The following is a 26,927-nucleotide window of genomic DNA, read 5'->3' on the forward strand; positions in this document are numbered from 1 at the left end:
AGTGTGTGGAGGGCAGGGCAGGGTTCTGACCTCCTCCAGATGGGTTGGGATGTGCCCTGCTCATGGCTCCACAGGCACACAGCCAGGCTCCACAAAGTGATTCCCAAGCTACCTGGAATTGCAGAGGCGCTTATGGAATAGCCGTGCTTTGGGATGGCATTTTCATTCCCAAGGGAGAGGAGACACCGGTCTTTGGGCCACTCCTTCCTTTCCTGTGGGCCCACCAAACAACTGAGGTCCTGTAGACAGGGGTGAGCAACGTTTGGTGTGTGTGGGGAGGCTGGGAGCCGTTTGGGAAGTGAGATTTTGGGAGCAGCAGGAAGCAGAACAGCAGCGATGAACGGCTGCGAGCGAATAAATGAGCTGCCCTTGGGTAATCCTCTTTTCTGTCCTTGTCTCCCTGCAGGTGCTAAAAGAAGCTTCCCAAACTAACCTCCTTGCAAGGGTCTGGTGGTACAAGCCCTTCCAGTACTTCGAGAAGAATGTCCAAGGAATTGTACCTCGCTCCTACCACTGGCCCCTGCGGTGTCCGGCGCTGGCGCGGGGCCGGCAGGTCAAGTACAGCCGCCTGGTGAGTGACACGTAACAGCGTCACCCCAGCCCGGGAAAGGACCTGTCCCAAGTGCTCACAACTCCAAGAGAAGATGCCATAAACAAAAATCCACCGCTCCCTATCCCTTTCTTTAGCAGCTCCCTGGACCTGACCTGTTCAGTTACCTGGTAAGCACTGTGATCTTTTTTTCTCTCCAAAGGATCTGCGTTGGACAACAATAAAGAGAATTTAACTTATCACGCACTGTTACACATTTCTTGTTGATAGAGTTGGGATTTGCATTTGCCCATCACCATGTTCCTTTGTATATGATGCGACAACATAAATGAAAAGCTTTTATATCATAAGTTCTGGTCTTTCCAGTCACGTCTGGGAACAAAGCATATTATTTTCTTGGGAAAACATACTTTTCATATCTCTTGCCCCAAAGATTGGGCTGTAAGCCATTTTCTAGCAAATGACTATATGAAGGTTTCTAAATACCTGCCTTGGGTGAAATCAAGAAATCTTTCTACCTGTTGCACCGCGCTACGAATAAGATGATAGACACAGAAAGGTTTGGTAAATCCTGATTTTGTAGAATCTGCAGTGACTGACTGTGTCAAAGAAGTGCAAAAAAAAAAGAAAAGAAAACAAGCAAACAAAAAAAAAAAAACCACAAAAAAAAAGAGAGAAAAAAATGTAAAGTGATTTTCTAAGTATTTCCTAACTTTATTTTTCAAAATGTGTATGAAGAAAAAATTAAATTTAAAAAAGATTTTTACATGTCAGAGAACAGAGAGTTAAAAAATTTAAAGAAAATGCTTCTTGGGAGAGAGAGAGATTTGTCTATGTTTCTAGTGCCTTTCTTGTCTTGATTGTATGGTCAGTAGGCAGTCTTAAATGTTTTTATTTAAAATAAAGTATTCCATGAAAGCAGAATTATATATACTGTATAATTACTAATTTTTGCATTTATAGCTAAATTAAACTGGAAATTTACTTATAATGTTGAAATTGCCACGTGTAGGGAAAAACCTCCCACCCCACCAAATAAAAAGGGTCCGACCTTGCTCACACATTGCGGGCAGGTCAAGCTAAAAAAGTATCTCTTTATTGTCTACTTCGTAGCTGGATTTTAAAAAGCAAAACAGCCATGAATTCCTGTTTTTTAAGAATTTTACAAATGATCACTGAGTGAACTACAAATGGTTTCTCCATCCCCTATCGAAGTGTTGTTGAAAAACAACAAAGATAATCTATTTCTTTAAAATATTTGTGCAGAAACTGCATGTAATTCTAAGTTTTCACTCCTACCATACATACTGTATGTTTGGGGAAGTCTCCTATCCTAAACTTGCCAATGTGCAGAACAAAAAATAGTTTTTTTAAAAAAGAATGAAGAAGAGAAAAATATATATAAAAATATATATATATCCATTCTGTATTTTACGTGAAGCAGAGTTATCTTCTGTAGGTTTTTCGTGTATTCACAAGGTGATATTTGTATTGTAAAACAGCAATGGTGAAGGAAAATAAAAAAGGCTTTTGAAAAATGTAGTTTCCTTTATCTTCTTAATATTCAGTTGAAATTTAAAGCTGGGTTTATTCTTGCAAACCTTGCCTTTAAGTTGATGTTATTGCACTGTAGGCCATCCGATGTGGACTGTATGGAAACTGCATTGATGTGGAATTGCTGTTGGGCAAAACAGTGCCTTATCTGAAATAAATGCTATGCAATCGATGAGCGCGAGCGGGCGGGAGGAGCCTTCCTGGGAGCCATCTCCAGGCCTTGAAAAATCTACCCCGAACTGCTGGGATGCAGCACAGGGCAGGGTGGGCATCCCTTCCCCCGGGAACTGCCACTCCTGGCCCCTGGACAGCAGAAGAGGAAAGAGAAGCTAATTTCTGTGCGTCCGTGGTGGTGAAAGTGTCATTTCTTCCTTCTTTTCTGATTTTTGGGGATGCTTTGTCTCCACTTCTCTTCCCTGTTCCTCAGCCTGGGCCAAACCTGCCTCGGAGAGCTGGCAGGGTGTTGCTTGGGATGCTGAACCAAGAGCAGCCTGTTCCTTATCAGCTCTCTGTCTCCCGGGGAGGGAGGGAGGGAGGGAGGGACGTGAGGAGGGAGGGGGCTCCTGGCCAAACCCTTTGCAACAGCGTTTGCAGAGCCGGGTGGGAATTCAGGGCTCAGCTCTGCCTTCAGTTCACGGCTTTGCCTTGGCAACTTCGGGGTTAAAAGTCGGTTTTTAAACAGCCCAGCCTCACCCCGAGCTGACTTTTGAGCTGATTTTTGAGAGAGTTCACGCTCCCAGAGTAAGCCGAGGAGTAGATTTTTCAAGACCTGGCATCACGCACATCCGAACCATTGACATAAGTAAATGTATGGATATATATGCACATGACATTAAATGGAATCTGCTGAATCCTGCCTTGTGGTGTCTGACTTCCTGCACGGCTCTGGCTCCACACGGCCCCACCTGTGCCACAGCGGGGCTGCTGCCTCGGGAAGGGAGCCTGGGAATGGGGCACAGGGCTCAGGGCTGCTGGCTCCGGCGGAGGGGCCCGGGGATGGGTTGGGACAGAACTGCTGTGCCTTGGCTCAATCCAGGCCGTGGAGTTTGTGCTGCCTTGTTCTCCTCCTTCCCAGGGAGCATCTGCCCGGCAGCTCTGGCTGGCTGGGGTGGGACATGGCCTGGGGTCAGGGTGACCTTCAGCACTGTGCTGATGGCCAGAATCCCACATTTCCCCCCGCATCCCCCTCAGACCTCAGGTAGGATCCGTCTACAGCCATCCCTCAGCCTCTGCTGTCCAGAGAGCGCAGCCGGGGGGTGCTGGGGCTCCTCTGCCATCCCTGGACACCACACTGGCCTGTGAGCTCTGTGTTCCTGGGCTGAGATCCTCGGGTGACTTCCAGGGACAATCCTGTCCCAGTTAGAGGCTGAACCACCACTGAAGTGATTCCTTTGCCGTGGACACTGGTGCGTTGTTGCCTCTCCCTTGGGTAGGGAAGCTCTTGCTGCTCCTGCTTTGCTTGGTGCCTGTCAGAGAGGTGAGCACAGCAAACTGTGAGTCTGTAAAAGCTGGAATCCCGTGTTGTGCTGCCTCAGTCCAGCAGAACTCGTGGATCTCCCCACGCTGTGCCAGTAAAGCCATCCTCTGTGGCCTCCAGCTGAGGTTGAGGGTGTCTGTGGAGGACAGGCGGGAGCCTGGTTTGTGTGTGGAGGGGCGAACCCAGACATTCCAGAGCAGGTGCCAGGAGGCTGGAATTGGGAGCAGGGGTCTCCACCAGAAAAGGCTGGAAAAGGACAGTTCAAGGTGGAGAAAGACGTGGGCAAACCAGGATCTTGCCCGGAGGGTGGGCACTGATGCTGCCGAGACCCATCTGGATTTAGCCTTTGGCGCTGCCACATGGGGAAGGTTTTAAACCCATAAAATACAGGGATGGGAGGTGGTTGAGGAGCGTGAGCCAAGCAAGGGCAGCCATCCCTTCGCTTTCCCATACTCTGGAAAGAGCCATCCCATCACCTTCCCCCTCCTGCTTTTCCTCAGGACACAGCTCAGTGCTCAGCCTCATTCTGTCCCTGGTGCCAGTGGACCAGAGCGCTGCCCAAAGAACAGCCTCAAGATCCTGCTTTGGCAACTTTCCCCATCCAGCTCAGCAGATGTTGGCCACAAATATTTGCCAGAAGGATCTGTGGTTTCTTTCTGCATCCTCTGAGTGCCTCTCCTGCCCCGGCTGTCCGTGGGATTTGGGCATGACACCCTTTGCACATCCCTTGTTTAAATAAATAAACATTTGGACACCGCTCTCAGGCACATGATGGGATTATTGGGAGTGTCCTGTGCAGGACCAGGCGTTGGATTTTGATGGGTCCCTGTGGGTCAGGATATTCTGTGATTCCAAGATGATGAAAGAAGCAGGTTTTTCAAGGTTTGGGAGCAGGCAGGGCTCCCATAACTTGGTTTTTGGCAGCAGTGGCAGCAGCTCAGCCCCTGCCGGCACAGGTGGGCACAGAGCAGCCCACCTTGTTCATTTTCTGACCATTTTCCCCCTCCCAAAAAACCCCAGTGGGATTAAATCTGGCTCTGTCCAGTTCTGTGTTGCTGTTTTTAGGTCTTGAGAAGGTTTTCCCGGTTTTGTGGCAAAGCTCTTGAGCTTGGCACGAGCTGCTTGGCTCTTCCTGGGAGCGATGCTTCCCTGCACTCTCCCACATCCCAGGGAAGTGCCCTGGCCCTGGGGCTGCTGCTGCTTCAGATGAGGGGATGGCAAAATATTCTCCATTTGTGGTGAAGCTTTAACCCCTTTGTCCTTAACCTCTGGGTACATGTAAAGCACGTCACCTGGGGAGTTCTGGGCTGTGCACGTGTCTGGACATCAATTACTGGCAGCAAAAAGTCACCGTGACTTGGTTGTGCAGGAGGGCAGGAGGGTTCTTGCTCGTGAGGCAAGGCAAGGGAGGGTGGGGAAGGAAAGGCCAGCCACCCCAGGACAACATTTTAATTATATTTTCTGGGTGTCCCTTCAGTTCAGCTGCCACTTGGTGATCTGTGCAGGGCTTTTGAGCTCAGAAATTGGCAATTGCTCCCGTTTTCTTACCTTTCCATTCAACCTGCCCTTCCTAAACTCTCCATGTGTGCTCCCAGCTGTGTTTTCCAGCAGGAAAACTCACCTTTTGCCACCACAAGTAAGTCTGCTCCCACTTGCAGCTGCTGCTTGGAGTAAGGGTGTGTGTTTTGACCAGGAAAGGTGGGGAAGAAAATCCATGTGGTGCTGCCTAAAGCAGCCCTGGTGTGCCCTTGCCAAAGCCTGGCAGAGTTCTTGCTGATAGCTCTGTGCAAACACTTTATCTCCTGCCATCCTGAGCCCAGCTGAACGGACTTTGGCTGTTCTTTGGTAAATAAACAACCTTATGTAAGAGGCCTCTTAATTGCTGTGCAGGCTCTGGGGGCTGTGAGGGCTCTGAGGCCCCTCTCACCCAGGATCCCAAGCTTTGGGGGACATCTCGGCTCCGTACCAGCCACCTGCTCATGCTGAGGTGATGGTTGTTCCAGTTTTCTGCTCAGGACCTGGCCAGGGCTTGGCAAACAGGCTGGAATCGAGGTTTCTGTCCTGCGAGGCAGGGGCACTGGGGAATTGCCATCATTCCAGGTGGCCTCTCAGGAATGAAGGGATTTTCACCCCCAGAACACTGAAGGGTTGATGCAGGCAGTTTCAGGCATCCGCCCAGGCCTTCTCATTTAAAAAAAAAAAGGGATTTTCTGTCTCTTCATTGCCCGTCAGAAGAGTTTTTCTTTCAGAAGGTTTACAGAGAAGATCGAGGCCTCCTGTGCATTTTTAGGAGAGTTTAGTTCTACCCAGCCCCAGCTTGGATGGTTTGCAGAAAGGGAGCTCTCCAAGAGGCCAGGAAATGCTGGTTTTGAAGTGAAATTTGGATGCTGTAGGGAAGGGCCACTTCTCTGAAATGATCTGGTCTTGCTCAGGAGGGATGAGGAACTGAAAAATGAGGAAAGGGAAGCAAATGCTTTGTGGGTTTACATCTCAAAGCCCATTTTCTTAATTTATTTCTTTTTTTCCTGTCCAGAGGTGCTTTGAATCCTCTTTCTCAATGGTTTGGGAGCTCAGCATTCACTGAATAAAGAAATGCACGTTTGGCCATCGGTGTGGGGTGGTTTCCCTTTTGTCAGCTGTGCCTGATTCCTTTGGTGGATCCATCAATCCCGAGTGGGTTCGAACACTTTTTGTGCTGAGGATGAAACCCCTGTGCTGTTTGCAGCCACTGGATGTTCCCCAGGGAGGTCACAGAGTGCAGCCTGGGGGTGGCATTGATGGGGAGGAGCCTTTTTTCGGGAGGATAAACACTGTAAACACCAGTGTCTGTAGTGTCATTTGGCACAAAAGGGCACCGGGAGGAAGCTGGAGGACTCCTGGTCTCGGGAAGGAGGGTGGTCTGTGGGAGCCTTTCACCTTCCTCACATCTCCACAGGCAGGAAGGCATTCAGAGGCATTTACCAAGTCCTCTGCACTCCAGCTGAGGGCTCTGCAGTCCAGAAAGTGCCTTTTCTGCACTGAAAAGCTCCTTGCTTCTGCAGTCCTGGGCCTGGACACGGTCGCATCACCTGGGGGGCATGGGGAGCTGTGGGACCCCAGAACCTCAACAGGAAAACAACTTAAAATATTCCCCAAAGTAGGTTTTGAGCTGTCACCAATCTCCGTTTTCCTCCTCCAGCCCCAGCAACAGGTGGTTTGTCCTTTCTGGGGTTCCAGAGCCACTTTTCCTCGGCTCTTTCCATTTTGTGGGGTGAGGCTGGCAGGGCCCTCGGGCACGGTAACAATTCCTTAAAACTCCATTTCTTCACTTTTACTGTATTTGCTCCAGCAAATGCATCACCTGCAGGAAGAGCTCTTGCTCTTGCACAGCCCCTTCCTGGCTCGTCCCTGTCCCAGCACCTCTCCCATGCCAGCAGAGCAGCTGCTCCACGGTTTTGTCTCCTCCAAGGCCAGCGCACCCTGTGGGACCCGGCCATGCCCAGGAGCACGGCGGTGTCCGGGAATATCTGCCAGCCCACACGGCCGAGCAGGCTGTGTCCAGGCCCAGCAGGTTCCTTGGGAATCACAGGAGATAAGGTATCAGTAAATCTTGCTTCTCCCCACCAGCCAGTCCAAAAACCACGGAGCCAAAGGGCGACGCTGAACGTGACCTTGGAGTGCTGACGCAGAGAGAATGCTCACCCTTGGACCAGGGATGCGCCGGGGAAAAGGGGATGGAAAACTGAACCTCCCGAGAGGGGAGGGAAAATGCCAGAGGTGCTCCCAGCTTTTAACTCCCACCACAATGCTGGAGGGAGAAAGGGCTGTGGCTGCTGGAATCTTCCCTCCCCGCTGCACCAGCATCTGAGGGTGTGGCGGGTCTGGTTATTTTGGGGAGGAGCAAATTGCCAAAACCCTTTGGATAAAGCATGTTGGAGCAGCTGGGGAATTTATCCAGAGCTATCTGGGACTTGAAAGGCAAACAGATGGAAAAAACCAGCTGGGGTTTAACAAATAAAGTTTTAAATAAATAGAAATACATTAATAAAAAGTATTTTACACTTAAAATACAATCCTGCTCTCAAATTCTTCTAGCAGAGCGTGGAAACCCTGAGGACTGAACTTCCATGAGCATTAGGAGTCACATCCAGATGGGGGGCAGCCACCCTTCCACAGGCTGGTCAAGCTGTGATGAGGCAAAGGGGAGGAAAAAGAGTCCCTTCCTGAATTCCTCGGGCACCAGAGCTGAGCAGGGCAGTCCTGGACAGGTTACTTTGGGAGAGGGAGATGCTGTCTGCAGCTTAACATAAACACACCAGGGAAAAACCTTCCCTTGCCTCCCTGAGGGATTAAAACTATTGATTGGTTTCTCCTTATCTTGTGCCACGCTTGACTCATGGGGTTACTCAGCAACAACTTTCCAGCTGAACTTTCCAGCCTGGAGCAGGTCTCGAGCTGGGAGCCGCTGGGACAGGTGAGGGAACTCAGGTAAGGCCGCTGGAGATCCCCCTGGGGTGCCATAGGATCGGGGTTTGTATCTCCCCGTGTTATCAGGGCAGTTTAATCAGCTGGAGGATGAGAAGTGTGTGTGTGTGTGGTGCTGATGTGTTTCAGGCTGCTGCTGGGGTCATCTGCACAGCTCAGGGTGCCTGGCAGCCAATGCCACGCTCAGGGAATGAAAGGGGCAGGAAGGATTTGCTGCCAATAAAATCTTTGCTCTGTGAAATTCAGCCCTGTCCATGAGTGCTGTAGCAAAAGGAGCTGATAAGAGAGGTCACCTAGAGCAGGTCTAAGTGACCACCTGGCTCTCTGCTGCTGCTGTTTCTCACTGCCACCTTTCCAGGACCGTAAGTGCTCATTGCAGCAGCTGTTTCCTGCGGGTTCATTGTTTCCAGGGCGCATTCCCTGTGAGGAATAGCCTGGAGCCAGGAGCTTCACCAGAGCTGGCCAATGTAACTGCCAGGACAACCAGAGGCTCTGCCTCATTCTTCACTTTCTAACCCCAGAATAATCCCAGAATAATCCCAGAATAATCCCAGACTCACAGAGTGGGGTGGGTTGGGAGGGACCTTGAAGCCGAGTTTCCTGGATTGATGTTTATTATGGTGACAGCATTCTCTTCTGGCGTGCTCTGAGCTGCAGCATCTCCTTCAGCCACTCACAGAGCACAGCATTTGGTGGAATACTGTGGGGTTTATTCCAGGATCTCTTCAGAAGGGCGAGCAAAGTGCCCTGGGAAGCGCGGGGTCGGGAATTCGGGCGCTCTCCCTGTCCTGTCAGGCCTGGTGATGGGGAGTGGTTGCTGCCAGCAGGAGACACGTTTTTGCTGTCTTAAGATGAAAAATAAATCTCTGCTTCCCATCCCTCTCTGGGCTGCTGCTGTCTCTGACAGCAGGCTGGGCCCACAAGCAGCTCTCTGAGGGTGGGGTGTGTGCTCTGGCTGGGCTGTGCCCCACACTGGGATGTACCTGCACCCACAGAGGCTCCGTCCTGCACCCACAGAGCCCCCACCATGTGTGGAAAGAGGTCCAAGTGCTCCTTCTCCCGGCTGGAGGTGATCCTGATCGTGTGCCTGGTGCTGATGATCGCCCTGACCGTGGTGCTGCTGGTCCTGCACTTCCTCACCAAAGACACCGATGGCAAGTGGAGCCACCCCAGCCTCCCTCCCCCTGTCCCAGGGGGTGCCCAGGGCAGGATTGAGATGAAAGGGGACAGGCTGAGGTCCCCAGGCCGCTGCTGAGCTGCCACCAGCACTCTGCCCATTGTCCTTTGCCCAGCCAGAGCAGCAGGAGCAGGGCGTCCCACCAGCAGCACTTGGGGTGTGGATGCATGGCCCGGGCATGGGGCGAGGGTGGCTGCAGGGATCCATCCTCTCCTCCCATCCTCCCCTCCCTCTCTCTGCCTGCTACAAAGGGCCCTGGCAGCCCCTCGCTCCCGGGGCTCTACCCAGGGGTTTCACAGCCCCATCACAGCCCACTGATGCCTCCAAGCCCATCCCAGGCCCAGGGTGGGAGGGGGTCAGGAGCTGGACTCCACGTCCCAGCAGTGGCACCTCCCGGCCTCTGAAGTTCGGGCTCAGACTGGAGGAGTTCACATTTGGGACTAAAAGCTTCATGTGCTTAGGCTATAACACGTCAAGAGTGATTCTCCCCTGTGTTGGAACTCTTGGGGCAGGAGGAGGAGGAGGAGGAGGAGGAGGAGGAGGAGGAGGGCGGCTCAGTTGACTGGCGCCACTTTAAATAATGTCAGTGTGAGTGTTTCCCTTCTCCTCTGTTTCGAGTGAGAGCCCAGGAAAGGCCAGGCTGGTGGGAAGACGGAGCATCCCCAGATCCCAAAGCCCTGCCTTGGGCCGCAGCAGCTGCCTGGGGAGGGCTGTGGGAACACAGCGAGCACACAGAAATATTTAATATTTTCCCACAGTGTTATCTTAGGCCCCAGTGATTTCTGGCTCTGGGATTTCCTGAGATGCAGACAATCCTTCTGATTTATTATGGTTTGGTAGCCCTCGATGGCTTTTCTTCCACGGCTTTGTCCATCCTGGAAGGATTTCTGTACCTTCCTGGTGGGTAGGGTGAGACGTGACCTCCTTTGGGAGAACTTTTCCTCACCATTTGCCTGGAAATCACTCCCCAGAGCTGCTTTCCCTCCTCTGACCTTCAGCTGGCTCTGCTGGGATTTTTTTGGGGAGGACCAGGGCACCAGCACTGGACACAGGACGTGCTGGATGTGCCCTCCTCTCTCCCCCAGTCCCTCCCCAGTAGCTCCTGACACGCCATCCCCTCATTCTTACCCCTGCTGAGCTGAATTGTCTGTGTGAAACAGCCCTTGGAGCTGGTTCCTGCGTGGTGCTGGTGGGCTTGGAGAGTCTAACTGGGAGCGCTGGGCTGGTCTCCCCCTCGCTGTGCATCACCCCCATGTGGCACAGCCCAGCCACCCCTCTGGAGAGCTCCCTGCCTGGTTCTTCATGCCTGCCCCACCCTTTGCCACCCCAGGGGCCTTCACAGCCTCAGCACGCTGATGGCCAGCTGGAGATCCACGCAGAGCACTCGGCCAGAGCTCTCTGGCCTCTCCTGCCCCCGATTCTGCTCGCTGCTGTGCCGCTGATCCGCCCTTTATGGTTCCTGCAGATTCCAACAATGACGTCGTAGAAGCAGCACGGTACTTGGTGGGTGTTGGCAGAGCTGACTGCACGGGCCCTGTGGCACAAGTCCCTCTGGTGAGTTGGGGGAATTCCTCCTGGGGTTGGGGAGATACTGATTTTTCATCCTCTGTGAGTATTTTTTGCAGGATTTTTGGTTCAGAGCCTCTGCCTTGCCAAACGTGTGCCACCTTCAAACCTTAGGTGAAGTTTCTTTGAGGTTTGGAGCAACCTGAGACAGTGGGAGGTGTCCCTGCCCGTGGCAGGGGGTTGGAACAAGATGGGTTTAAGGGCCCTCCAGCCCCAACCATTCCATGATTGTCGGAATTGCGGGGCAAGACAGAGCTGCAGCTCGGAGTTGTCGAATGAGTCCTCTGGCCCCCAGGGAAACCTACTCAGGAAAATGCACGCAGGGGGATAAAAGGCTCAGTATTTATGGTGGAGCTCCTCTCTTGCAGATGGGATATGCCAACTCCGACCAGGTGGGTGGGGGGCTCCTCTCGCGCCTCTACAGCCGAGCCTTCATCGTGGCAGACCTCAAGGACTCCAAACGGGTCGTGTTCGTCAGCGCCGACATCGGAATGGTGTCCCAGAGACTGAGGCTGGAGGTACGGGGCTGGAAAGGAGGGGCTGGGTGCTTGCAGTGATCCCTATGGAGCGTGGCAGCATGTTGGCTGCTTCCTTTGGGATTTCCTTGGGGAGGTGCTGTGTCTCTGCTGTGGAAGAGCTTTGGACTCCTCAGCACATGAGGCTGGGCTTTGCTCACGCTTCTCTTAGCAGAAAAATTACCAGGAGTTCATTGGAATCACTAATATGTTGTCTAAAGTGCAGCAGAGGAGGGAGGGGCATGCTGGAGAACTGGGGGCTCCTGGGATGGTCTGGGATTCCCTTCAAGTTGGATATAGAGGTCTTCTCCCAGATATTCCTACTTTGAGGCTCCTGCCAGGCCAACAGCCACAGCCTCCTTGTTGTGCCAGGCAGAAAGAGGAGTGTGAGGAGGGGGATGGATGGTTGGGGTTTTTGCAAGGGCTGGTACAAGTCTCTGCAGCCTTTGGGCAGGAGAAGGGGTTTTTCAGGAGCACCCCCTTCCTCCCAGGTGCTGAAGCAGCTGCAGAGCAAGTACGGGGAGCTGTACCGGCAGGACAACGTCATCCTCAGCGGCACCCACACGCACTCGGGGCCCGGAGGCTACTTCCAGTACACCCTGTTCTGGATCACCAGCAAGGGGCTCGTCAGGCCAGCCCTCAGCTCCATGGTCAATGGCATTGTGAAGGTCAGTGTCACCCAGCCCAGCGTGTGGGCGCCTAACACAGCTCTGGCTGTGGTGTTTGGGGTGGCACATCCGCACGGCACAGCCCGACACACGCGTGGAGGTGGGCTTGTGTTTGCTGGTGACAGCAGCTCAAACAGCAGGAGCTTTGGATCCTTTCTTCAGAGACAGCCATGGGTACTTTAAAAAGGTGATCAGCATTTTCCGGAATTTTAGCTGGGTTAAGAAAAAATCCCAAACAAATGAACAGACAAGCACCCCCAAATTCCAAAAAAGGGTTGGGGATGGACAGCAAGGGAAAGAAAGGGTTTTTCTAGATAACCTCACATGTGCCTGGCAGCCTGATACTCTGTGTCTTGCTGCTTGCAGAGCATAGAGATTGCCCACAACAGCATGAGGAAAGGAAGGCTCTTTATAAACAGAGGCACCGTAGAAAACAGCCAGATCAACCGCAGCCCCTTCTCCTACCTTGAGAACCCAGCGTCTGAGCGGAGCAGGTAAAACCTCCCCAGGCAGGGGGGAAACAGAGCCCTGTAGAGAACCCCTCCACATCCCAGCCATCTCACAGCTGCTGCTTCTGGTCACCCCAGGAGTGCCAAAAACTTGGAGCCAGGACTGTGGCAGAATGAATGGTGCTGTGGCCACCGAGGGCACTTGGGTGTGCGCCTCCCCAAAAACTAACTGCAAAGACAGGCCTTGAAAGCTGTGGCTGCCCTCTCCAGGCATGAGGAACTGGTCAAGGAAGTGACCTTGTGCTTTATTTAGAAAACCAAGAGTCAGAGGGCACCAAAGTGCCATCCTTGGTGCATGAATCTGTGCTATGTCCATTCCCTGGAGGAGCAGTGCCTGAGCACGGTGACAGCCACAGCTCCTCCCTCACCTTCCCAGCTGGTGTCAGGTGCTTCTCTAAGCCCTCGCTGTGCTTGGGTAACACCTGGAATGACCTTTTCATATCCTTGCTCAGCTTAGTGGGGATTTAAGCTGGTGGAGCAATGCAGAGCATGACCACAGCCCTGGCTCTGATGGGATTTCTCTGCTTTGTTCCCATGCAGGTATTCATCCAACACGGATAAAGAAATGGTGGTGCTGAAGATGACAGATGAGGATGGACACGAGCTAGGCCTTATCAGGTACTGACCACCACTGCAGCAGGTTTTCCTCCACACCTTCATTATTTTTTGTCAGAATGGAGGTGTTCCATTTTTCCCCCTTTTTTACCTCACTGACTCCTCCTTGTTCCCTTGAATATAAAAATCCCTGAAAAATATAATTCTCTGGGTTAGTGAAAGAGCCAGTCCAGGTCTGAAGGAGCTCTTGGCAGCCCTGATAAGGACAGTGACAAATTCTTGTGGCCTCAAGGCCTGGATTGTTACAGCCATGAGCCCTCCTGGTTAGGACGGGAGAGGATGGGAGCACTCTGCCCTTGCTAATCCATCCCTCAGCACCACGGGTCTCCAGCTGCATTCTCCCAAAGAAAATTCCCACAAGCACATAAGATTGAACGAGCCAATTGCCACTGCACAGAGTGAGGAAAGCCTTTTCTGTGTGTGCCTTGTGACCCCTCCGCAGCTGGTTTGCCGTGCACCCGGTGAGCATGAACAACTCCAACCACCTGGTGAACAGCGACAACGTGGGCTACGCCTCCTACCTGTTCGAGCAGGAGAAGAACAAGGGAGCGCTCCCTGGAGAGGTGGGAGTGCTCCCAGGAACGGGTGAAGCCGGGCTGGGACAGGGAGGGGTGAGGTGGGACAGCAGGGCAAACACACAAACACAAGCACTGAGGGCAATGCTTTGGTTTATTTCCTCTCTTCCTCTACAGAAGGGAAATGGGAAGGTGTATTCTTGACTTCCCAAACTAGTAGTCAGTGGCAGTTATTCAGACTTTAAGAATAACTCCCGTTTTTTTAAATTCAACTGTTAAAAACTGGGGAGGTCGGGGTTGCCCCATCCCTGGAAGCGTTCAAGCCTTGAACAACCTGGAAAGCGTCCCTGCAGTCAGCTCCAATAGCTCTCACCTTGTAAATCAGTCATGGTGAAAGCCTGGAAGGAAAACCAAATCCTGTGCAAGGTGCTACAGTGTGACCCATTCACATCTGGTCAGCAACGTTCGAAGCTGGGGACACTGAGCCGGGAGGAGCTGAGGTGGAAGAGGGGGAGGAGGAAACACGGTCTGCACACCAGAGTGCTGTGAAGCTCTCCCTGAAATGGCATCATGTGCATCCAGTTCTCCCTTGCTCTTCCTGCCCAGCCCTTGGGATGTGCCTAAAGCCCCGCTGCAGTGCCCTCGGTGACTCCGGGAATAAGGCAGCATGGCGCAGGGTGACAGCAGCTGCAGGGAGAGCTGCACGGGAGCTTTGCAGCTGCCCCTGCAAGGCGCTGAAATGCTCCTCTGGCCTCGGCAGGGCTCCTTTGTGGCCGCCTTTGCCTCATCCAACCTGGGGGATGTGTCCCCCAACACGCGGGGCCCGTTCTGCGTCAACACGGGCGAGTCGTGTGACAACCCCCAGAGCACCTGTCCCATCGGAGGGGTGAGTGTGACCCGCCTGTCCCGCCTTCCACGGGGCCCTGGGGTTGACCGCTGTGCATGGGGAGGGCACTGACACTAAAGAATCCCCTCTTTTCGGGCGCTTCTGGGTGCCCCTTCCAGGAACTTGCTGACCTTTTTCCCTCACACCCTCAGTTTTCCGGTTATTCACCCCCAATTTGTCTTGGGTGTAGTAACCCCATGGCTGATTTTGATGTGGCCTGCAAGAAGCCCTCAGTTGCCAGTCTGGTAGCCACCTGGCAGTGCCACCTGCTCTCCGTACTCGCTGACCACCCGACGGATTTCCCCACAGGCAGCGATGTGCATGGCCAAGGGGCCCGGGAGTGACATGTTTGAGAGCACCAGGATTATAGGGCAGAACATCTTCCTGAAAGCAAAGGTAAGGGATATTCCGCTTTTGGAGTGCATGGGGGTGCTGATGCCACAGGAATTCCTGCTCGTTTAAGCAGCTTGGTGAGCCTTGTGGGTCCCTTCCCTCAGGATATTCCATATTCTGTATTCTATATTCTACATTCTATATTCTACATTCTACATTCTATACTCTGTATTCTATATTCTACATTCTATATTCTATACTCTATATTCTATATTCTATATTCTGTATTTTATATACTATATTCTATATTCTACATTCTATATTCTATACTCTATACTCTATATTCTGTATTCTATATTCAATATTCTATATTCCATATTCTACATTCTATACTCTATATTCTATGTTCTATATTCAATATTCTATATTCTGCACTCTATATTCTATATTCCATATTCTATATTTTATATTCGATATTCTATGTTCTACATTCTATACTCTATATTCTATATTCTATATTCTATATTCTGTATTCTACATTCTGTATTCTATATTCTATATCCTATATTCTATAATCTATAATCTAGATTCTATATTCTTCATTCTATATTCTATATTCCATATTTTATATTCTATATTCTATACTCTATATTCTATATTTTCTATTCTATATTCTGTACCCTATAGTCTATATTCCATATTCTATATTTTATATTCTATGTTTTGTATTTCATATTCTATATTCTCACTATCTTGTACCTGTTTTGGTGAATGTCTGTAGATTTAAATTACTCTCAAGTCTCTTAGTTTTGTTTTTAATGGGTAAATGAGCTCTGCAAGCAGCTGTTGATGTCTCTATCTACTGCAGTCAAGAGCACCTCGGAGCCTGGAATTTGTTAGGCTTAGGACAGTGTAGGAAATCCTTCGGGTAGTGAAAAATCTCCTCTGGTGTAACAGATCTGATTAGACACCTGAATTTAGCCTGGACAACACATACTTTTATTTAGATCCATCACTGAAGCTGTCGTGGTATGAAAACATTGGTTTGGGGTTTTAATCCCAATATTCCTCTCTGGGATATAAAGAGGATGTCCCCACCTTACCCTCTCCCCCTCCCTCCCATTCATCTCAAAGGCATCATGATGGGAAAAATCCTCCTGGAAGAGCTCAGAGGCACCACCACACACCACTTGTGAGCCTATTTGGCATCCCATTCCCAAACTGGCACAAATGGGAGGTAAAATGCGCGGCCGAAACCCCCGCAGAGGCTGCTCCCCTTGCTCTGCTGGGCCCTGCATTCCCTTGGCCCTACGGGCTCCCTTTTATCACCTGTGGGCTCTAAGCCAGCCGGGGATGGATTTGCTGGTTGCCCTCCAGCACGGTGTGAGAGCAGTGAGTGCAAGGAGAGCTTCTGGCAGCGTTTCAGGGGCAGCAGCTTGCAGGAACCGGAGCGTGTCCAGCAGAGGAGGAAGAGCAGGAGGCCTGCTGGTGGCATTTCCCTTCGTCACCGTTTCAGAGGCTCTGCCCTCAAGTCACTCCAGGCTGATCGTGCCTCTGTCCCCTGTCCAAATGTCCTGGTGTGTGCATCAAGCACTGCTGTTGTCTCTAACACCTCAGACTCCTGGCCTTCAAAGGCTGTGCCCTCAGTTCCTTCCAGGAGTGTCATTAAACCTGCAAAGCTTCTGGCAGCACTTCCCGTGTACCAACCTGAGCATGGAAAACTGTTCCCTGAAGGGCTGAGTGTGTGTAGTAAATACCCTCAGCTGTCAGGGGTGTAGTAAATCCATGGTAGAGTCCCAACACCTGCAGTGAGTACAGCCAAGCACTCCTTTCTCACAGAAAACATTTTTTCTGCTCAGTCCAAGGTGTGAGAAATGCCAAGAGGTGGCAACCAGGAGAAGGAAGTTGCCATTCTGCTGAAATAGGGGCATGTTTCAGCTGTGAAAGAAAAGTGTCCTCCCTCTGTGGGACAGGGAGAGCTTGCAGAACTCGGGGTGACAGAAACAAAGGGACTTGGGAAGTACAGATCTGCTTCAACACCTGGAAGAGGCTCTGGGAAGGTGGAATGAGGAGATGATCCATATGGCTGTTCCTCAGCACAGCTGGGTTCCTGATCACTTGTCCCTCAAGGATTTTTTCCCACCTGGTGTGTCCCTCAGGAGCTGTATGAAAAGGCCTCCCAGGAGGTGACAGGACCCCTGAGCTCAGCCCACCAGTGGGTGAACATGAGCGACGTGTCCGTGGAGCTCAACGTCACCCACACGGTGAGAGCAGGAGGAAATGCCCTAATCCCACAGCAGCCCTGCCACACCCAGGGGAACTGGGTTTTCTCTCTTCTTCCCTTTCCTCCCTGCTTCTGATCTAGGTTAAAACCTGTAAGCCAGCCTTGGGGCACAGCTTTGCTGCGGGGACTATTGACGGAGTGGGGGCTTTCAACTTCACCCAAGGTAATGTGGGGGCAGATCTCAACGTGGCTTTGTACGAACAGGGCAGGCACTGGGCATCCCCCAGACAGACTGGAACAGCACCCAAAGGGATGGTTTTTAGGAAGGTGGAGGAAACCCCTTCGCAGGTTTGTCTGTGTCCATCAGAGAGCTTTGGGAAAAGGATATGGCCATGCCCTGGAGGAAGGAGAGCAAGGGGATGGATGGGGAGTAGGGAGAAGAAAGAGCTGGTTTGGGACTCTCCTGCTCATTTGTTCCTGTTACCCAAAGGCTGCCAGGATGGAGCTGAGCTGGGCTGAAGCTCAGCCTTTCAAACCACCCCAGGAAAGGGAGGTGGTCGGAGTCCACTGGGAAATATCCCACCCCTGGGAGCTGGGAGCGTCTGTCTGAGAGCTGCTGGGGCAGCTGAGGAACAGGGTTGAAAGAGGTTTCCCCCTCCAGGCTCAGTAGAAGGGGACCCGTTTTGGGATCAAATCCGGGACCAGCTGCTGGGAGAGCCATCGAATGAAACCAAAGCCTGCCACAAACCCAAGCCCATCCTCTTCAGCACGGGAGAGGTAAGGACACAGCTGCGTGTGCCCTGGGGAGTGCAGGGATCACTGATCTGGGCTGGCATCAGCAATCCTCACAGATCCCATCCCTCACGGGGTTGTTGGGGAGCTACAGGCGGTGTCAGGTGACGAACAAGGAGGGAGCACAGGCTGCACGGGCTCTGAAGGGACGGTAAGAGAAAGCAAGGATTAAGTGTTGTCATTAGCTCCCATCAGAACGAGAGAGGTGGGAGTTACCGTCTCTCTCCAGGAGGAGAAACCACACCCGCTGCTCTCACTAGGGCCAGAAAAGCCCCACTGAAATCCATCCTGGCCTAAGTCTCTACCTGTGAAGCAGCCCTGAGTGGAGGCACAGGGAAAATGCAGGGGGTGAGGGGTGGCTGCCAGTGTGTGGAGCTCGGCGTAGCCTCCCAGCAGCCTCTGATTCCGCTCTGCTGCTGCTCAGATCTTTATAGCTCTGCGTGCATTTTCCATTCGGTTCCTACCTTAATCCAGGAAAGGACCTTCCCTCTTTCTGCAGGACAGACAGGTCCCACAAAATGCAGGGATTCATTTTGGGGTCTTTTGGAAACTCTTCTTGTCACAACAGCAGGGATTTGCTGTATGTGCCCTGGGGTGAGGGCCTCCAGCAGATCCCGCTCCCAGCAGGACCAGCAGCTGCTCAGGGCATGTCCCGAGGAGCAGGGGCAGCCAGCAGGGATGGGGACGCCTGTGCCAGGGATGTCCTGCTCATCCAGGGAAGGGCTGTTCCCCAGCGCCCTGCAGAGCTGCTGCTCCATCGATCTCAGCCCATCCCCATGCTCGGGACGTGCCTCGGCCTTTGCTCTTCCCGAGCTCTCCCCAACTCCAGATGGGAATTGCTGCCCCTTTCCCCTGCTCCTGATGCTCCCTTGGCCCTGAGGCAAACGCGCCGCCGTGCAGAGGGATCATGTCCAGGGCTCTTTAGAGCACTCAGGTGAGGCCATCTGGAGAAGGAAATTCATGGTTACTCCTTTCACCAGCCTCCTTAAAAGCTTCCCTGCTGTCGCTTGGTGTTCGATCAGCTCCTCACCTCAGCTCTCCCCACAAGAGCCCCCAGCTCCTCCCAGCCTCCTCCTCCGCGCAGGATGGTGCTACTGAGAGGAAATGACACTTCATTCTTACACTTTAGCACATTTTAGGGACGCTCTGGCAGGCCTCCTGCTCCTGATGAGCTTCACAAGCTTTTGTCATTCATGTTTTGCCCCCAGGAAATTGCTCCCCAGAAAAAAACCCCTTTTTTTGGCTCGCTGGAGTGGGATTTTTCCTCTCCCTGTCAATCCCACTTCTATCCTTTTTCCATGTAGGTGAGGGGTTTCTAGGTGCTGCTCTGACCTTCTTTACCCATTTTGCCTAAAGCTGTCCCTCTGGCAATACCTTATTTAGGTGGGGTTTTTTTGTTTGTTTTTTTTTTTTTTTTGCCTTACCCGTTGTATTTACATGTACCTTATGTGACTCCTACGGTCAGACATCACATGAAGGTAAAACACCTTCTCACAAATCAATTCAATTGCATCTACAAATAAACTTCACAAACTGAATTTATTTGCCTGCTTGATGACTGTAGGAAGGAAAACACCTCAGCTGTATTTTTCCTACTAAACCAGAGTATTTCTATGCACTTTTTCCTCCCCCTCAGATGACCTGGCCCCACCCCTGGCACCCGGACATCGTGGACGTGCAGGTCGCTGCCATCGGATCCCTGGCAATCCTTGCTGTTCCCGGGGAGTTCACGTGTGTATTCCTTGGGTCTTGCTCTACTTATTGCAGCCGAATTTCATTCAAACCTCCTGAAACAGATCTGCCTACAGGTAGAAAGTTGGGTAGGCTCAAAATTGCCCCCAAACTCACCCTGGGAATGATTGAGATGCACACAGGCTTCCTGAATCCTTTGCTACAAAATGCAGTTTTCAGGAAACCAAAGGAATTTGTTAACTTTGATGCTGGTTTTGGTACCACAAACACCATAATGGAGAATTTCACTGGCAGTTGATGGTACAATGATACAAATTTAAATAGGATAATGATTTATCTCTGTTACTTTTTAGTTCCTACCCAGCCCTGGGGTGCATCCAGCCCCTCCCTGGCTGTGGTGATGGCTGTGAAATGTTTTGAGGTGTTTTGGTTGAACTTGTGCAGAAGCCTTAAGGGATGTTGGGCAGTGCTGGAGGTGCTGTGGGAATTTCTGGTGGGTGCTGCAAGTCCAGCCAGCAATTCCTGCTTTAGATCCCTGCTCTCCACAACTCTGGAGAGGGTCGGGCTCTGCTGCCAGGGAACAGGGACAGGACAAGGGGAAACGGCCTCAGGCTGGGCCAGGGGAGGCTCAGCTTGGACAGCAGCAGGAATTTCCCCATGGAAAGGGTGCTCAGGCCTTGGCAGGGGCTGCCCAGGGAGCTTTGGAGTGCCCATGCCTGGAGGTGTCCAAGGAAGGGCTGGAGGTGGCACTCAGTGCTCTGGGCTGGGGACAAGGTGGGCATCGGGCACAGCTTGGATTCCGTGGGCTGGGAGGGCTTTTCCAGCCTCAGGGATCCTGGGATTCCATGATTTCTGGAGCCTGACGTTGTTCCCTCCATGCCCTAGGACCATGTCTGGACGCAGGCTGCGGGAAGCTGTTAAAAGTGTGAGTTGCTGAGGTTTCCCCAGCGTCCTTCACCTCTGGAACTTCTCCTTTCTTGAGCCTCCCGGGTTTCCCTCGTCCCCTCCCAGCTGGGCTCACCGGGGCTTGTGTCCCACAGATGTTTCCTTCTCCCACTTGCTTCAGACAGATTTTCCACGTGCTTGCTGGCAGGCAGGAGAAATGAATATCCTCCCAAAACCCCCACCTGATCAGGTTTCAATCCATTAAGCCAATTTCCCAGGGATCCAGGCACAACCGATGCCAGCAGGAGTTTGGCTCTGGGATAGAGGGGTTCAGCTCCTTAATCCCTACCAGGAGTTCACAACATGAGAACAATTGCGAAAAAAAAAGAGGCAAAAGTATTTTTTCCATTTGATTGACACATCCTGGCTGCAGCCTGAATAAAATCCCAGTCCCAGATGCTGTCTCCACAATTCACTGAGCCTTTCTCATGCTTATGTCCCTGATTTTTAGGAGTATACAGACATCAGCTTCCAGAAAACCCCTAGATTTACTGGAATGTGAGGTCATTTGTCCTCGTTTTTCTTTGGGGAGTGAACATGAGACGTTAAGAAAGGCAAATTGCACTTGTAGGTTTGCATTCCTGAGCATCCCTTCTCACTATAACTTTGTATCCTGTCCTGGCAAATAAAAATATATATTAAAAAAAAACAAAAACAAAAACAAAACCACAAAAAACAACAGCAATAATAATCATGCCAATGACCATAACAATAATAACAATATTGCTATAATATTAATATTAATATTAACAATAACAGTATAGCCATGCATTAAGCAGTTGTTTCAAGGTAAGGGTTTTCCTTCCTTAGGAATTTGATTCCCATGGGACACCAGGGATGAACATTGTGATTGCAGGCCTGTGCAACGTCTACACCCACTACATCACCACCTATGAGGAGTACCAGGTAAGTGTTAAAGTTGTGGATTGAATCTGTCTGACTGAGTTCAGCTTTGGGCTACACAGGCTGATAGTTCATGTGAAATTATGTTGTGTTTGGAGTTCTTTGCCACGAAAATGGGCCGGGAGAACTGGGAGGGAAGGTTGGAAGAATCCCACTCCAAAAAGTTGGAGGGGGAGGCAAGCTGCATCATGATCCTTTAAAAGAGGGTAAAAACTGTGGTAATTGGAAGAGCAAAGAGGGTAAAAACTGTGATAACTGGAAGAGCAAACAGGCCCTCCCTGTTTGCAACAGGCTGGAGAACAAGGAGTAACCTGAAATCACAGCAGAAATACTTTGGCAAGTGGTTGGGGCTGAGTCCTTATCAGAAAGGGAGTAAATAACCCCGCTGCTGATCCTCAGCTGGGCAAGGTTGGGAGTACACACCCCTCAGGAGCCCTCCCAACCCTCCTTTCCGGAATCTGTCCTTCCCAGGTTCAGCGGTACGAGGCTGCCTCCACCATTTATGGGCCGCACACCCTTTCTGCTTACATCCAGCTCTTCAGGGGTCTGGCCAAGGCTATTGCTCTGGTAAGCAGCATTTTCTACATGCCACAGGCTGCTGGGGACCCCTAAACCCTGTCAGTGGCCGTGGCTGCTCCTCAGTGAGGCCACACAGGTGCTGTCCTCTCCGTTCTCTTCAGAAACCACTTTGAGAAACACTACATGGTATGAAAATAACTCCTGTAACAGGGGTCTGACACCACTTGAGAAATTCTGGGCGTTTTGCAGCTCAGAGTGGAGGAAATCAGTACCTCCAACCTTCCAGCATGGCCCGAAGTTGCTGCTTTTCTACCAAAGGAAAACAAAAATCTGCTACGTTTTTGCTGTACCTGGCTGTGCTCATTGTCACTGTGGCCATGTGAACAGGCAGGAGCTGTGGGCAGGAATATCCCGGCATGTTCTAGGGGCTGGATTTAGGAGAGCCCAGCAACAGGGCAGCAGGTGTCCTGCAGGGATTGCTCCTGCAGGCAGAGCACAGATGGAGATCCTGAGCTTCGCTTTCCCTCTCACTTTATTATTCCTACAATCTGTGCAAGCAGGGCTGGGAGGCGGGGCCGGAGCGGTGCTGTGCTTCCTCAGGGAATCCTGGTTATCCCTGTGGCTGTTTAATGGGCTCATCTTTCCTCTCCCAGAATGCCACTCAGGATTTGCCCCGTGGTCCAGAGCCCCCACTTTTCAACGTAACCAGCGTGACCCTGCTGCCTTCCCTCAGCGCCGAGAATGCGCCGGCCGGTAAAACTTTTGGGGATGTGCTGGAAGAAGTGAGACCAGAGTATCAAGAGGTGAGGGCTCCAGGGAGTCACTAAAACCTGTTTGGAAAATCACCTTTAAACTCCTACCCCTCACCCCACAGGTCTGTGGGTCGTGGTGCCCTCAGAACAAACAGGTCTCGTCTCTCTGGTGGGCACGGTGGAGAAGGCAGGGACAGAGCATTCCCATTCCAACGGTGCTGTGCTGAATGGGAACAAAACAGATAAATAAAGGGAAAAATAAAACCCCTTCGTTCAGTACAAAGCAGGTTTCCCCTTCTGCTTCAAAAGGAAATAGCAGTTGATTAAGTAGGCAAATGTTGTACAGCGATTCTTTACAAGCAGCAATCAGGTCACCTTTGATGCCTCTGCTGTGGAACATAGATGAAATGAAATCAAAATGTCAGAAATGGTTCTGTTTTCTATGCTCAGCATTTAGATAAGATGTTCAGAGCAAGGGCTTTCCTCTGCTGTCTCCAGCAGTGAGGCACAGGGAGGCATTCTGAAAAATCTCCCTTATTTCGTCCCTTTTCTACGTGCAGTGGTGGAGCTTGTGCAGCAAGCAGGACGAGTGGAATGGCAAGGCCCAGGACACCAGTTCAAAGCATAAACTGTCCACTGCTCTTGCAACAAGTGAAATCATAAATAATTTAAAACAGCAACAACCACCCAAACACAACAAAACACCACAAAACCAACCCACCCCCTAAAAACATCAAACTGCCTCTTCAAAGGATGTTTTTAATGTGCTGCTCAGCCTTTAATACAAATCTCAATTTCCACTCCCAGAGAGAAGTTGCTGAAGTGACTTTTGTGGGTGCAAACCCCAGGAACTCTGCAGAGAACGCGGTAAACCTGATGGAATGATGCTGGAGTTGGGGTGGTTGGGATTAATGGATGTTTGGGCAGGGTTTCCTCACTTTGCTGGGAGACCAGAGGCAGATGTGTGCTTTGGGAATTCACACCACCAGAAAGCTTTTGGGGCAAAGAAGTGAATTTGGACTGTTTATGATCTGCTTATGTTATTGAAGTTGGGCCATGTTGTGTGTTGAGCCAGGCACTGTTTGTCGGTGTCCAGGGCAAAGCTGGTCTTTAATTTCCATCCTATCAGCCTGCTGCTTCATTTTAACAAAACAAAGGAAATTAGAAAAGCTCTTAATTCATCCTATCACTCACCTTGCACAGACATTGTCGCTGCCCACTCTCTTATTACAGATAAATCCTTCGCACCATTTACCAGCCTAAATTTGGCAGTAAAAGATAACATTTTTGCCAGTAATTCCCACATTTGCCAGTAAAGCATGAGGAAGCACAGTCCCTTCCCTGGTTTGAAGTGCCACAGAAGGTGGGGACGTGCCTGCTCCTTCAGTGTATGCCCAGCTCTGGTGTTTTTATTCCAGACTGAGCATAATTTCCTGACGGTGGAGAGATACTCCAACATTTCCAGCAGCTGGCGTGTGGTGCTGAACGACGCCTCCTGGGACACCAGGTGAGTACCCTGAGCAATTTCCCCGTCCCACAGACTCCAGAGAGTCATTGCAGTCTAACCTGAAGGGCTTCATTCCAGAGCTCCCAACCCCAGGCTGGTCTTGGCCCTGCAGGTGATGCTCTCTAGGCAAGGATCAGCCTATGTTTGGGGGGTTAATCTGGCAAAGCTGGTGTTTTCCTTGGCTCCAGAATCTGGAATGGAGACTTGTAAATTTGGGAAAGACAAGAATTACGGAAGGTTTGTGGTCCAGTTTGCTCCTAGCCCATATCCACCCATCTGTCACACTGTGAGGATGAAGAGGAAGCCAAACAGAAACCAGGAGAGACTCCCAGGGAAAAACTGGCCAGATTTATCATGCAGCATAAACAGACAACAATTTTAAACTGTTTGGAAGAAAGAAAAGTTAAGGGTACAGATGTCAGACTTCAGGAAAAATATCCTTGGAGCAGCAAGGCTGGTGTCACCTCTCAGAGCTGTAGGCTAATCTTCATCATCTCCCTCAGAGCCAGCTGAAAAACCCCTCATGCCCAGATGATGTGTGGAGTTGGGAGGCTGAGCATTCTCTGTGGAGATCTGGGGTTGAGCAGAAAGGCTTTTGCACATGGAGTCTGTAAAAGGAAACAGGCTTTTGAAGTGGAAATGGGTGCCAGAAGTCCTGAGCTCAGTAATTACAGACTTGGTGATTTTAGTGAATATTCACCCTCTTGGTTTAGCTCTGCCCCTGCACAGGGAGCACTGAGCTGGCAAATGTTGCTCTCAAAGGTGGTGCTCTAGGGAGCTGTAAATGTAAGAACACATTGGTACAAATATTCTCCGTCTACAAACGGGACCAGTGACTTTTTTCCCTGTGTTCCCAGATACTTTTCAGCCCTGCCTAGTTTGGTTTGCTTGGCTGCTGCCCTGATAGCCTAAATGTATGAGGGAAGGTTAAAAGAAATTGAAGGTTAAAAGAAAGGAGAGGTTAAAAGAAAGGAGAGGTTAAAAGAAGCTCTTAAACTACCCTCACCTGCAGTCCCCTCATCTCATGGCACATAGTGAGCTCCAGTGCAAAGTGGATTTCCTTGCTGACTGCAGTTTTGGGCCTGTTTTCCAGGTTTTACTGGAGCAAAGGATCCCGTGGCCAGAGCAACGTGACCATTGAGTGGCACATCCCGGCTGGCACGGAGCCGGGCGCGTACCGGCTGCGCTACTTCGGGCACTACAAGAAGAAGGTGTCCCTCTTTCGCACCGTCACGGTGCCATTTGAAGGCTCATCCTCAGCATTTCAAATCACAGCCCCATAGCTGATGCCATTCCCTAAAGGAATGGTCTCCTTGAGCAGTAGATTTGATAGCTGGGCTGTGCAGGGGTTGGGCTTGGATGGTTCCTGTGGGTCCCCTCCAACTCCAGGTGATTCCGCGGTGTTCTGGGAGGGCTTTTTGTGGCTCTGGACATCACTGCTGCCCCTCGAGTGCTGCTGGTCAGCCTTTGCTGTGCAAAGCTCAGCTTTCTGGAAAATTCTGGCTTTTCCCTGCAATTCAGTCTCCTCAGGTGTCCTCCTCAGTCAAGTGGGTCCTGTCCTGGCCAGAGCTGGTTGCAGCTGATTCTTATTGTAATAAATAATGTAATTTCTTCTTTAGTCGCTAAACCGGTGCCTATTGATGGTGAATAGGCTCTCCCAGAGGGAACCAGATGGAAATCAGTAAGAATTGAATTTATGAGTTAAAGCTGTAGGTGAGGCAGCTCTGAACAGGTCCCAGCCTGCTTTGTTGGAGCATCAGGAAGGGGCCAAGGCCAGCAGGATGGATGAAGGGCCACCCAGAGTCACCTACAGGTGGGTCACCAGAAGGGTTTGTGATCCCTCTTCAACCCACACGCGAGTTCCTCCAAGCACAGAATGAAGGCACCATTGTAGGGTACAAGGACGGTGCCCAAACCTGTTGGCTGAAAGGGTTTCACCACAGAAAAGTCCCCAGGAATGCAGAGGATCTTTCCAGGAGGGTTTCAGAGCTGCCTGGACAAAACCATTACCACCCTGACCCAGTCTTGGTGGCAGGTGCCTCCTGAGCTGCCTTCCACCAGCACTGCCATGGGCTGCCATAAGTAGGGACAGCTCCAGAGTCCCTAAATCTCTTCTGACCCCTGCAAGTGGTAAAGCTGGGGGCCGCGGGGAGAAGAAAACATACTTCAGGTCTGGATTTAGAGTTCTTGTAGGGCCTGACAGCTAAACAACTGTAAATGTTTAATAAGCTGCAATAATGTGTACCAGTTTTGTATGCAATCTCCTTAATTCTTCAGAGAATCATCAATCAGATAATTTTGCCTCTCTTTAAAATCAGCAGGAGAGGATGAATTATTCATTTCCAACCAGCTGCAATCAGTCTCAGAGATCTCCATCCGGAGGAGCTCAAAGCAGTTGCACTATTGAGTCAGGAAAAAGAGAGAGCTTTGAAAGAATCAACTCCCTGGAGATGGCCCTGATGTCCTGTCCTAAAAACTCCCCCAGCCACCCCACTGACAGTGGGGGTCTTCAGCAGTACAGGACACGTTTAAGCAAGCCAAGTGGAATTGCACAGTTAATGATTTACCCTCTAAAACCATGAACGTCTGACCCCAAAAGAGAGTTTTTAGGAAGCTGGGGGGTCCCACGGGAGAGGAAATGTCGAAAACCAGAATGAGGGTGTCTGGAGAGCCCCCCGTGGCCCAGAGCAGGTCCCCTCGTGAAACACCTCGTGTTTATTGGGTTGGCACCAGTGGGAACAGGATTTTGACGTTTTGGGGCCTT

At 51.1% G+C, this 26,927-nt stretch overlaps 2 protein-coding genes across 7 annotated transcripts in view; both read left to right on the forward strand.

Moving 5' to 3' along the window:
- Positions 1–2,619, forward strand: part of SGMS1 (sphingomyelin synthase 1) — an 88,597-nt gene extending 85,978 nt beyond the window's left edge. For all 6 annotated transcript variants that reach the window (XM_082286528.1, XM_082286527.1, XM_082286530.1 and 3 more), the window contains one exon: positions 407–2,619. In XM_082286528.1, coding sequence (XP_082142654.1) covers positions 407–586 — 180 coding nt within the window. In that variant the 3' untranslated portion in view covers positions 587–2,619. The remainder of the gene's footprint in view (positions 1–406) is intronic.
- A 6,453-nt stretch (positions 2,620–9,072) lies between these two features.
- Positions 9,073–25,446, forward strand: LOC309575393 (putative neutral ceramidase C; the record flags this gene model as incomplete). The annotated part of the gene is made up of 20 exons (XM_082285810.1): positions 9,073–9,199; positions 10,688–10,776; positions 11,157–11,306; positions 11,795–11,971; positions 12,338–12,465; positions 13,021–13,098; positions 13,538–13,658; positions 14,371–14,496; positions 14,806–14,892; positions 16,989–17,093; positions 17,195–17,276; positions 17,715–17,830; positions 19,482–19,576; positions 20,423–20,462; positions 21,293–21,388; positions 21,857–21,952; positions 22,558–22,707; positions 23,464–23,523; positions 24,075–24,163; positions 25,257–25,446. 20 exons carry the CDS (start codon positions 9,073–9,075, stop codon positions 25,444–25,446), a joined length of 2,202 nt encoding a protein of 733 aa, XP_082141936.1.
- Positions 25,447–26,927: the final 1,481 nt, after the last annotated feature.

The sequence above is a fragment of the Coloeus monedula genome, assembly GCF_965178545.1.
Source record: "Coloeus monedula genome assembly, chromosome: 8".
In the NCBI taxonomy this organism is placed as follows: Eukaryota; Metazoa; Chordata; class Aves; order Passeriformes; family Corvidae; genus Coloeus; species Coloeus monedula.